The 13,450-nt window shown below is 40.8% G+C and overlaps 1 protein-coding gene across 1 annotated transcript in view; it reads right to left on the reverse strand.

The window, feature by feature from the left end:
- The window catches only part of LOC109920837 (E1A-binding protein p400-like), a 58,070-nt gene that overhangs the window by 40,350 nt on the left and 4,270 nt on the right, over positions 1–13,450 (reverse strand). Inside the window, exons 2-3 of the mRNA XM_048611758.1 lie at positions 12,938–13,046; positions 10,891–12,281 (exon numbers count right to left, since the gene is read on the reverse strand). Coding sequence (XP_048467715.1) covers positions 10,891–12,252 — 1,362 coding nt within the window. The 5' untranslated portion in view covers positions 12,253–12,281; positions 12,938–13,046. The remainder of the gene's footprint in view (positions 1–10,890; positions 12,282–12,937; positions 13,047–13,450) is intronic.

Below are 13,450 nucleotides of genomic sequence, written 5' to 3' on the forward strand. Positions count from 1 at the left end.
ACCCTTTCTGAAGAAGGGTCTAGGCCCGAAACATCAGCTTTCCTGCTCCTCTGATGCTGCTTGCCCTGCTATGTTCATCCAGCTCTATACCTTGTTATCTCAGATTCTCCAGCACCTGCAGTTCCTACTATCTCCAAAAACGCTAGCTGCCTTCCACTTTCATCTTCCCCCTTTTGAAGGAAGAATAAAATGCCTTTAAAGGCAGTGAAGGGACAAATTCTCAATCAATCAGTGAATGAAAGAGAGCATTGGTTTGCCATCAACCTTGTGTCAATAGTAAAAAGCTAAAAGGAATTGGAAGAAACCGAAAGAAACAACGCATCAGTTCCAGTGCACCAGACTGGTCATACCGAATGGCTTCCCACACTTAGTATCCGTGTTTTGTGTGTGCATGCGCGTGCGTATTTATAAAGGGAGAAATCTAAGATGAGATAAAGTTGTAGAGTTATAAGTTAGTAATTCATATTTCCTAGCTGCCACTGGTTGATGACAACTTGTTGGTAAGAAACAGTTATTCTCCTGTTAAGTCCAGAAACCTGGTGAGTGTTGTATTTTAACAAAGTTTATCAATCAAGTAAATTGGGAACTTTGGATAATTTAACTAGATCTTTTCACATTTGTGATGACCCCAAGTCTGGCTTTATTTCCAGTGCACTGCCCCAGTGAATCTGAAAGGTTTTATTTTGTGCAAACCAAAACAAGGCACTTTAAGAGTTAATCACAGAAACCTTCATGTTGATTATCAGAGTATAACATCAGCTTCAGAAACAGAATAAATCCTAAAACCTCCCACAATGTTCCAAAAGACCTAAATAGAGAAACCGGCAGTTAACAGTCCTGCTACCTCAGATCACTTGCAGCGTACAGTATTAAAACTGCAGTTCTGCCATTGAAGAGGCCACAGATTTTAAATCTACAACGGGTTGAGAGATGTCTACGACTAAGTCAAGTTATTTTCTTTCATGTACTTTGTGTTCACTTTTATTCTGTACAAACTGCAACCCTGCTTGTATTCTATGCAGGCTTACAACAACAGGGCCTTCTAAATTAAAAGCATTAAGTGTAATAGGGCATCACCAAAATAGTCTAAAAACTAGTTTTTTTAGGCAAAGGTGAAATAGAACTGTATGTCACAATTTTAGCCGTGCTCTTTGTGACATTAAGCGCTGGTAAGTGCATATTATTTCAATCAAACCCTACAAACATCAGGTAAATCTTGTGATAGAGAAGGTCAAAGTCTCACTGTCAATAAAATCGAAAAAGTCAAACTCTCAAGTAAATATCAGTGAGAATTCCAGATTCTCAAAGCAGAGGCATTATAGGACCTAAAGTATTAAAAGGTCAGATTGCAAACTTAATCCATTAATACCACTGTCCTTGCTAATTTCCATAAAAATGAAAATAAGACCAATTATAAAGTTAAATATACATGAAAACCATTAGTAGACTGAATAGTTTTTCCCAACTTCTGAGACACAAAAAATATCAAAGCTATTTTCCTTAATTTGTCTGCACAAGATAGCAAGTTCCACATTTTAGCATTTTCAAGAGTTTGAATTACATTTAATTAGATAAACTGCAATACAACAAAAATCTTAAACCTGTGCATAACTCCAGTCAACATCATCCATTGGATACTTCTAAAGGAAATATTCATTTAGAAAATCACCCACGTAAACTTGACACGTTATTGCAACCTCACATTGGGTTTTGTTGCGGCACCTCTGCTTTGCATGTTTTTCTCACCCACACCACAATCAGGATCTCCAAACAATTTCTCTCCTTCTCAAAGTTAAGATCAGTTTTGCTTCTGAACAACAAATTGTTGCTGTACAAAAGTGACGTAACAAACAACTTTAAGTGAAGATTAAACCAAGTCTGCAGAAGTTGGGTCCAAATATCCCTTTCCCTCGCAACAAAGGAATGCAATAGTCTTGAATTCCCAAATGCAGTGTTACAGAACACTAGGCTTTCAAAACTACGAATCTTTAAAGAGTTCATTAGGTAGTTGCTCAAAATGAAATTATACATGAACCCAATCCATTAGTCTTTTCATTCGTTACAGCATACTTTTAAGATAGAACTTCCAAAGGCATCTATGGCAGCTGGCAGTTGTCCTACACAATTAAAAACCCATGAACTAGAGCTGCTTGATTGGACCTGTCACTTTGTCAAATAACTCAGTAAGTAGTTTAATGCAAATGTGAGCTTGGACCAGGAGACAGGAGTGATTTAAAACAAGCCAACATATGTGAAAAGCCCAACACAGAAGTACTTCTATCAAACTAAAAAGGACATTAAATTTCGCGCAGCACATCTTTACATAGCTTAATGGTTCATTTATAACTTCTAATAATTTATTCAGCCTAAAAAAAATCTTATAACTGTCTGGCTATTCGGGTATATACAATAAATCCTATGGAACTACAAGAAGAGTAGGGCCCACTAGTCAGTTATCTGAGATAGTCAGAGTGTGGTGCTAATAACGGCAAGGTCATTGCTTCAATTATCTTATTGACCAAACCTGCTGGCTTCCAACTGAAACTTTACTGATTCACATTTAGGGCCCTCTTGTGGCACAGTGATAGTGTCCCTACCCCTGGGTTTAAGTCCCAACTGCTCCAGAGGTGTATAATGACATCTCAGAACATGGTGATTAACAGGACACTTGTGGCACAGCGTAATGTTCTTACCTCTGAGCCAAGTGCCTGTGTTCATATCACACCTGCTCCAGAAGTGCGTAATAACATCTCTGAACAGGTTGATTAGAAAATGGCGATAAGAACTGGTAAGGAGTGTTGTGGTTCAGTTATACTACCCTATCCCTGAACCAGGAGGCCCGTGTTCAAATCCCACCTGCTCCAGACGTATGTAATAAGATCTCTAAAGCGGTTGATTAGAAAATATCAACATGAAGAGTAGGAAGCTCTCCCAGTGTCCTGATAACATTCATCTCTCAAGCAGAGCCATCAACATCTCTATCAAGTATTCTTCCCCTTAGTTGTTTATGCGATCTCACTTTATACAGATTGGGTGCCATATTTGTACATACAACAATACTTACTGCACTTCAGAAGGAAATACAGAAAGATGGGAATTCCTGTATTGGCAAATTTACCTCCAAGCACACACCACAATGACATAGAACTATACTGCTGTTTCTGTACTATTACTGGGACAAGAATCTGGAACTTGGATCCTAACGGTACTGTGGGTGCACCTGTACAAGGTGGTCTGCAGATGTTCAAGGAGCCAATTCAAGACCACCTTTTCAAAGGCATCTGATATAGGTAATAAATGCTGGCTTTGACAGCAATGCTCATAATCATAGGAACAAACAAAATAATAGGCCATGAAACACTTTAGGATATCCAGGTTTTCTATAAATTCAGAATCTTGCTTCAATGTTTAGAAAAATAATAGGAAAAGTGCAAAAAACTATCCCACCCAAAACAAGAGGACAATGAGTAGGCTGCATACCTCCACCATGCTAATTGTTGCATAAATTTGACAGCATTTTTTTCCTTTATTCATTCACGGGATAAGGGCATCGCTGACTAGGCTCAGCCCTAATTGCCCAGAGGGCAGTTATGAGTCAACCATATTGCTGTGGGTCTGGAGTCATATGTAGGCCAGACCAGGTAAGGATGGCAGTTTCCTTTCCTAAAGGACATTAGTGAACCAGATGGGTTTTTCTGACAATCAGCAATGGAACAAAGCAGCTGAAACAATCCACAACATATGACGTGGTAGCTCAGTGGTTAGCATTGCAGCCTCACAGTGTCAGGGATCCGGGATCGATTCCACCCTTGGGTGACCGTGTGAAGTTTGCACATTCTCCCCACGTCTGCATGGGTTTCCTCTGGGTGCTCCGGTTTCCTCTCACATCCAAAGATATGTAGGTTAGGTGAACTGGCCATGCTAAATTGCCCACAGTGTTCAGGCTGGGTAGATTAGCCATGGGAAATGCATGGTTACGGGGAGAGGGTGGGGTGGGATGCTCTTCGGAGAGTCAGTGTGGACTTGATGGGCCGAACGGCCTGCTCCCACACTGTGGGGATTCTTTTAAGAAAAATTCCAGGATCAAGGTCTGCGTCTTCACCAAAAATTCTGCCTCAGGCACTATCCTGTCTGTGTCCTAAATTTCAGTGAAGCACATCCATTTGTTTTTGTTGTTTACGAACAGACTAACAAACACAGTTGAAAAAGTTATCTCCAGATATCTTCAGTGCTACGAGTCACCTTTCTAAAGTAAATGAACATGTATTCGTAGCACTTTTCATTCCCCAGAATGTCCCAACAGACTTCACAACCAAGGATAACAAGGTGTAGAGCTGGATGAACACAGCAGGCCAAGCAGCATCAGGGGAGCAGGAAAGCTGATGTTTCGGGCCTAGACCCTTCTTCAGAAATGGGGAAGCGGATTCTGAAATATATAGGGAGAGAGGGGGAGGCGGATAGAAGACGGATAAAGGAGAAGATAGGTGGAGAGGAGACAGACAGGTCAGAGAGGCGGGGGTGGGGCCAGTAAAGGTGAGTGTAGGTGGGGAGTTAGGGAGGGGATAGGTCAGTCCAGGGAGGACGGACAGGTCAAGGGGTCGGGATGAGGTTGGTAGGTAGGAGGGGGGGGTGGGGCTTGAGGTGGGAGGAGGGAATGGATGGGAGGAAGGACAGGTTAGGGAGGCGGGGACAAGCTAGGCTGGTTTTGGGATGCGGTTGGGGGAGGGGAGATTTTGAAGCTTGTGAAGACCAATACTTCTTGTTGAAGTACTAAATCAGCTGCCAGTTATGCATGGCAGGATCCCTTAAACATTGAAATCCACCGTCAAATTATTTTAGGTTAATTTTGCTTAATTTCAATACACATTTTCGTTGAGACTTATGGTAACAATTTCAAGCAGAATTTGGAGACATTTTTCTCTGTAAAATAAAATGCCTGTAAGGTTTTGGAGTAGATCTGTAGCTCGGGTTGTGGGTGTTGAGGTTGGTTGGCTCGCAGAGCTGATTTGCTGGAAGCATGGCACTCCACGAAACAGGCTATTAATAAACGCATTGAACTCAACCCCATATACACTCCACTACGGAGGAAACCCAGAAGTGAGGCAATCCATCGCAACGGACCCCAGAGTTTAAAAACCAGGCGGGAAAACACACCGACGCTTCATCAGAGGCTGCACTGAGGATGTTACCAAGCACGGTAACGAAACGTCTACAGAACAACAAACCAGCTCGGCGAGCCAACCAACCTCAATAAAATGCCTGGTAAATAAGTAGAAATGTTAATAAGAAGGCAATGCTAACTATATAACAAAGCTTACTAGCAATAAGATAGAAATCAGGTCCTCACAGCCTGCTCTGCCATTCAATTTGATCAATGCTAATCCTCTATCCCAATGTCTTTTTCCCACATTTCTCTATACCCTTTGATACATTTAATATCTAAAAACTTATCAATCTCATTCTTGACAGTACTTATTGACCTGGCCCCCAACGTTGTGACAGATAGTGAATTCCACAGGCTGACCACTCTCAGCGAATGATATGGAGATGCCAGTGTTGGACTAGGGTGCACGAAGTCAGAAGTCACACGACATCAGGTTATAGTCCAATCAGGTTTATTTGAAATCACAAGCATAGCCCCTTCATCAGGTGAAGTGAGACAGAAGCACACAGAACATAGAATTTATTGGCAGAGAGGGATCAAGGGCAGAGAGATCAAAATAGCACACAAACGATGTGAGTGGAGTGCCGAATAATAAGTCACCCAGATCACCTGCAGGGACTTATTATTCAGCACTCTACTCACATCGTTTCTGTGCTATTTTGATCCCTCTGCCAATAAACTCTGTGTTCTATGTGCTTCTCTCTCACTTCACCAGACGAACGGGCTACACTCCAAAAGCTCATGATTTCAAATAAACCTATTTGGACTATAACCTGATGTCGTGTGACTTCTGACTTTGTCCACTGTCAGAGAAGAAACATTTCTTCATCTCAGACCTAAATGTCCTACACTATATCCTGAGACTGCGACCCCTGGTTCTAGTCTCTGCAACCAGGGAAATATCTTCCCTGCATTTATTCTGTATAGGCCAGTTAAAATTTTATACATTTAAATTAAATGGCCCCCTCATTCTTCTAAAGTCTAGTGAATAAAGACTCAGTCAAGCCAAGTATACCCTTTCTTAGGTAGGGAGACCAAAACTGCAAACAATATCCCAGCTAAAATATTACCAAACCTTGTAGAGCTACAGTAAGACATCCCTACTTCAGAACTCAACAGTAAGTAAATGACTGATGGTCTTCGTTGTGCTGACTGAGGAAGCAATGTGTGTCAGGATAACAGCAAAACTGCTGACTCTTTACAACAGAATCTCAAAAACAGTTAGATCCATCTGAAGTTCAACACCGCCTGCCAAAAATATCAAACTTACATTGTGCATTAATTAGGATTGTTGGATATTGTAATAAAAACTGTGACAGCAACACTCAAAACAAGACGTAAAGAAATCACAAGGAATGATAAACGAAACTCTGTTCATCAGAGTGGCAGTGCCACAATGATGCTACCCGAAGGTTGCAGGAACAGCATCTCATATTTCGCTTGGGAACCCTGCAGCCCAATGGTATCAATGTGGACTTCACAAGCTTCAAAATCTCCCCTCCCCCGACTGCATCCCAAAACCAGCCCAGCTCGTCCCCGCCTCCCTAACCTGTCCTCCCACCTATCCATTCCTCCCACCTCAAGCCCCACCCCCATCTCCTACCTACTAGCCTCATCCCGCCTCCTTGACCTGTCCGTCCTCCCTGGACCGGCCTATCCCCTCCATAACTCCCCACCTACACTCACCTTTACTGGCTCCAACCCCACCTCCTTGACCTGTCTCCTCTCCACCTATCTTCTCCTTTATCCATCTTCTATCCGCCTCTCCCTTTCTCCCTATTTATTTCAGAATCCCCTTCCCCTCCCCCATTTCTGAAGACGGGTCTAGACTTGAAATGTCAGCTTTCCTGCTCCTCTGATGCTGCTTGGCCTGCTGTGTTCATCCAGCTCTACACCTTGTTATCTCTGTTCATCAGAGTTCAGCTTGACATTACTATTGACTTCTTTAGGGCAACAACACACAAAATCAAGGAAAAGGGAGATTTATCTTTCCTTCTACAGAATATGTGCCCAACCGCTTTATTCATCAGTGCGTGCATACAACAATCCCGTCACTCATTTGTTCATCTCTGTTCAGAGGTACACATGGAAAGTGCACAGGGTCAATAATAACTAGTTCTATCATTAGTTCCTGCAGTGCAACAAATTTAAAACTTACACTTTTGCAATTGAATGCCTCTGTGATTTCATCCCTCCCCATCTTTACACTTCCACAACTGTAAAATCTTCCAGGGTCTCCGCATTCTTCCAATTTTGACCTCTTCAGCATCTCCAATTCTCTTTGTTCTGCTATGGGCAGCCATGCCTGCAGCTGCATTGATTCTAAAGCTCTGGAAGTCTCTCTTCAATCTCAAGACCAAGGTTTTGGTCACCTTTCTCAATATCTCCTTTTGTCACTTGGTGTCAAATGTGTTTGATATGCTTCTATAAAGTGCTTTAGAGCTTTTTGCCACATTAAAATGCTACATGAACTGCCATTTTAAAAAAAATTATTCAAAGACCATGTTCACGTCAACACACATAATAAAGAATTCAACACATAACATGCAGACATTCAAGAACTGCTAGTTGCATGAAATTAATATGGACTACATAGAAGAGAGATTATGGACAATAACAAATGAAGACAAATTAATTTTTAAAAATTAAGTCAATAAACATTGCAAACAATGGCACTAACAGCTGACGTTAAAAATCTAAACTCTGTGCAGTAAATTATAAAAATAAAAAAACATGCAAAGTAACTTTCAGCATCAGTATGCATATTACATGTTGAATATCTACCAGGATTATAGCCATTGCACACAAAGCATTTTCAAACTCAAAGTTATTAAAACCCTGCTGCAACAATGGACAGACAACAAATGAAGCTCTGCATAAATTGCCCAAATACAAGAATCCTTTTTTTCAAACATGTAATTTCAGGAGACTAAAACATGTTCACTTTATGATTATATTAACTGAACGGAACGTATTAGACACTTCCACAGAATAAGATTCAGGAAAAAGCTCTTCTCATACAGAGTTGAGAGCATGTGGAATGTACTATTCCAGAAAATCTTAAATTACAAAGCAAAAATCCACTGAATTATTTACAAAGAAAATTACCTGGAAATCATGTGCTTTAAGGAATTGCAGAAAAGGCAGGAAATTAGGATTAAAAGAGCTAGAACCAGCGGAGCAGGCTTGATGGCCAAAATTATTACAAAAGATGCAGTGAACATTTTAGCTTTTATGGATGTTATACGAGCAATTTACAGTCCTAAAAGACAATGAACAAACCCAAAGCACCTAAATGTACATACAGCTTACTGTGGATCACATTTGAGCTCAAAGATAAATCCAATAGCAAATTCCTTTTAAACTAAACTTTGGGTATGCAAGTAAGTAATTCGTAGCTTAAGGATACTGAAGAGTTGTTTACAGTAGCTGGATATTTCAAGTATAAAATTACAAACAATTCCACAATTACTTAGCCTATCTCAAACACAACGGTGCCTGATCATATGATCAAAATTTTCATCGCACTGGAAATTTAATACAGATTTCGAGTCTAACCCCATCACCATATTCTACTTTTGCTTTCACCTTCTTATCTAACCTCCTCTTAAATGTGTCTACGCTGTTCAAAACTATTACACATGATCACAAGTTTCACACCACTTACTACGGTAGCGAGTTTCATACATTAACTAGTTTAAAAAGCTGCTTTTGAATTCCATTTGATTTCCTGGTGACTACGTTATATTAATGGACAACAGTTTTCTCCGAATCTGAAATGCATCACTGCCAGACTACGGTGTAGTCTAATACCAAGCTGCAAGATTCATTCAGCTCATCCAGAGTCACGGCTCTTCCCAGTAATATTCATTGCACTGATTCTTAATTTTAAAAAAAGTCTCTATTGCCTCCAGTGGTTTTTTTAATACTTGTAGTTTTAGCCCCGTATATTCTACACTCAGCAAAAGAGCTGTCTATACATTCTGCTTCAGGTAGGTTTCGTAGTAACACTACGAGTTTTGATAGAGTTTATGTTTTAAAAGTCACAACTGCGGTGGTTTACACAGATCACCTTCCAGTAGGTTTCAACATAAAACATGTCTATACCTCATTAATAAATACTGAATAACTTAGGCACTGTATTTTTTGAAGGTGTAATTCATAGGTGTTTGCAAATGTTGGCTCATCCATAAAAGCTTTGAAAGAAACAGATAAAATCAACCATTAAACAGTATTTAGCAGACCACAATCTAAACTGTACTTTAACTCTTGTTTCAGAAATAATAAACTATGAAATAAAAAAACATAGCACAGTACAAAGAGAAAATCATATCTTCTGGCCTTTCAGATCCACATCAGAGATTTTCAGAATTGCAGTAATACATTCAAAAATGATTCTGTTTGCAATACTTTTTTTTAAAAGAAAAGGAGTTAATTTTATCATTTTTCTTCCTAAGCAAATACTCATATACACAAATAGAGCCATTTCATCAAAATTTCCTTTGTTACTGGTTTTGCCCAGAATGGACTAAGTAAACCTAATGAAGAACTGTCACTGGCAGATCAATAGGGTTAAAGAGTCAAACTCAACCCTGTGGCTTGGTGTACCGAATGCTTTAATGCTACAGAAAAGAGAGTCTATCCCCTTCCAGTAGATAAATGTCTGGAAGTGTTGAAGAACTAAAAGGTGTACAATATCCCAAAGGTGGCCTTACAAAACATCACACCAAGCAGAGTTGCAGAATATTCCTGGCTTTCCTTTCACCCTTGTACAGAAAACCAACACTAGTGACAATGGATTATGTTGGATGTGGCTAGATGGAGATCATCAAGAGGCTCAGGTGACAAAATGATCATATTGAACAGATATGTGGAAAGAAACCATGCACTCAATCAAGGTTTTCCATTAAATTTCCACCAATTTATATTACTAAACAATGATATAAATGGGTAATTTATCCCACAGGTATTCAAGGGGGGTGTTTTGAAATACTACATCATAATATCTTCATTTCACATCCAACTCCATTTATTCTGAATGTCCATTACATACAAGGCTTGTGTGATTGGTCCAAAGTTTTGACTTAGTCAAGATTTTGCATGATTCCAATTGGATTCTGTACAATCAGAAAATTCAATTTTTAATTATTCAAAATTAATTTGGCCCCTCTTATAGTTAGACCTTTTGAAAATAATCACATTAATATCATAGAATGAAGCAATGACAATATCACAGTTTAGAAAATACCCACAGAATAGTCGGAAATATTAAAGAATTAAACCATAATTCAACATGAGCTGTGGACATTGATTGTAACATTCAGTAATAAATGGAGACATTCTACACAACAAAAAAAAAGGGAGCTGGGTGGAAGAATATGGATTTGCAACCACGCTAGAACCAAGATGAAAATGATCGGTGTAGCTCTTCTAAACAGACCGCTGAGCAAAGCTATATGAGCTGAGATTCTCACCCTTGTGTTAAGCAGGACAAGAGTGTGGTTGCTAATGCCAAGGGGCAAGAAACTTCAAAATACTTCTACCCTTAACAAGGTCCTGTAGTCCCAATTTCAATCGATTTGAAAGAAAACTGAAGGATTGGCTTGTAAGTGAAGAGTTTATTATCTTGCCTAGACATACGGACACAACCACTTTCTTGAGCTGCCATTGCCACAAGTAAGGAAGTATGAATGGTCATTGGGCTAAATAGTAAATCATTAGTTTACCTCGTCATTAATGACCTCAGACTGTTCTTCCTCTTCTTCCTCTTCCAGGTCCAAGTCATTTTGCTTCAAATATGCCAACAAGGCTAGACACGGCTTCCTTCTAAATGCCAAGTAATCCATCATATTTCCTTGACGGTGCTGAAGGAAGAAAAGTTCAATCAAGTAATCCTTAAATGTCTCTCTTAGAGTCTCCATTTCAGCAAAGTGGTGCTCCAAACATTGCTTTCTCAAATGAGAAATCTCCGGGGTGGCAGGTGGAATCTCTTCCAATTTCTTTGGTTGTTTCCTCACGAACGGAATGCAACTGCTACTAGGAGTCAGACAAGTTGATGCCAGGGTCTGAGCCACAGTGTTCCGAGATGGGCTAGGAGATGCTGGGGACGTTATCCCAAAGGCCGATGGCCCTACCACACCCGCAGTAAGGGTTACAGATGGCCTTTCATAATTTACCGGTCTGGCCATTTGCTGACTGTGAAGAACTTGCTGTTGTTGTTGCTGCTGAATCAGCTGTCCCTGTATGATGCTGCTGATCTGCGGAGGCAAGTTTGAGGTGGTGATGTGGCTCGGACTAGGCAGGGGCTGCATTGCGCCACTGGCAACAGGGCTCTGAGGTCCCAGGTGGTGAATAGTTCCGCCAGTTTGGGAGTGAGGCTGAGAGAGTCTGCGTTCTCGGGGCACAGAAGCAGATGTGCCCGCCGTCGTCAGTTGTATCTGCCCACCAACATTTGAAGTGATCTGAGTGAGGCTGGACGGGTCCTGGTACACAAAGTGCCCAGCACTGGATGGGCTAAGATTCAGTTGTCTGACCAGCACATTGGCATCCACAAATCCTCGGGTTGGGCTCTGGTTACACATGCCCAGCCCTGGGGCTGCTGTCCCTGGCCGTTGCACACTCTGCACAAGTGTTGCAGGGCTATGCTGTGTGGGGCTCTGTGGCTGAACTTGAGGCAAAGGAGAGGTGACTTGAATGTATGAAGGTGACCCATGATCAAACCGCCTTTGCTGCCCCACAGCCTGCGAGCTGTACTGGAACCCCGGGGATGCCGGGTTTTGAATTGGCAGGGGAGCCAATGTAATTTGTTGATTCCCAGCCATCACTTGGCTCACATTCTGCAGCGTGATGTTGACATTCTGGGCTGATACAGGACTACGATTCATTATAAGTTGCTGAAGCTGGTAACTGGGTGACTGGGGCCCAGAAGGACTGGCCACAGTACGTGGTACAGGGCTGAGGGCCGGAGCAAATGCTGTGGCAGGAGACTGGGGTAAAGGAGTCTGATCATCTCCCTCATTGCCTGTATACGACTTCGATCTCTGCAGTGGACGCTGTATGTTTTGTGGACCAGTGCCATGGTGCATCATCACCAATACTCTTTTGGATGAGTGCTAACCTAAAGGAGAAGAAAAATCTTTTATTAAAAATAAGCTTCACTGACTAATGATAAAAGTGGTACAGTGCAATAAAACATTAAATCAATACAAAGTCCAAAAATAAAATTTTCAATGTTATAGCAATGTTTGATAGCAAATATCAGATCATTGGAACCTTCTTAGCTCATATTCAAACATTTCGCACAATTTTCTACTTGGTTTTACTAAATCTGATCTAATCATGGTAGCTTAGCTATCATAACGACTTTTTGGAAATGTCTTGGTGCGTTCACATATTTGCGTCAACTGCAAACTTCTGGTCATTATCACTTTGCAGTTTGTGGGACTATGCAGTGTTGTGGAAGAGACTAGAACTAGGGACACAGTGTAAAATTACAGGATGGAGATGAGGAGGAATTTCTTCTTCTCAAAAGGTCAGAAATCTGTAGTCTTCACTTCCCTAGAAAATGGTGGAGACTGCACTAATTAATTAATATTTTTAGGACAGAGATAGACAAAACCATGACCTACAAGAAGGTCAAAAGATATTGAGGTAGACAGGTAAGTGAGGTGAGGCCACAATGAGACAGATGGGATGGAGGAGGGCCAAGGGACTGAATAGCCGAGACTTGCTCCTAATTCACTTGTTTGTACGTTTCCTACAAGAGCAACTTACACATCAAAAACTTGCTGCACTTTGTGAAAAGAAAGTCTTGTCTTTCATCATCTTTTGATGTCCCATTCTCTGTTCATGATTTCCATTCCTGCTTTTGGTTAAACTGCATCTACAAAATATTTTTAAAAGATCATCCACTAAAAATAAATCTTGCTGCTATTTTCTTTAATATAGAAAGGGAGCTACATCGGCAGTAAGGTTACTGAACATTCACTCCCTAAACACTGGTTGAACAGTTAACCCTATATCTTTACCACCAGCAATTCATTCCGAGTCAGGACACCATAAATGGTTAAACGATTGCACCAGAGATAGTAGGATATGTCTTGCATTGTGCCTCATGTTTGTACTTCTTTTTTAAAAAAGATTTAGAAAAATGTAATAATGAATGAAAGAATCATCACTTCATGATAACAAGGTGTACAGCTGGATGAACACAGCAGGCTAAGCAGCATCAGAGGAGCAGGAAGGCTGACGTTTCGGGCCTAGACCCTTCTTCAGAAATGGGGGAGG

The sequence above is a fragment of the Rhincodon typus genome, chromosome 24 (genome assembly GCF_021869965.1).
Source record: "Rhincodon typus isolate 14 chromosome 24, sRhiTyp1.1, whole genome shotgun sequence".
Lineage (NCBI taxonomy): Eukaryota > Metazoa > Chordata > Chondrichthyes > Orectolobiformes > Rhincodontidae > Rhincodon > Rhincodon typus.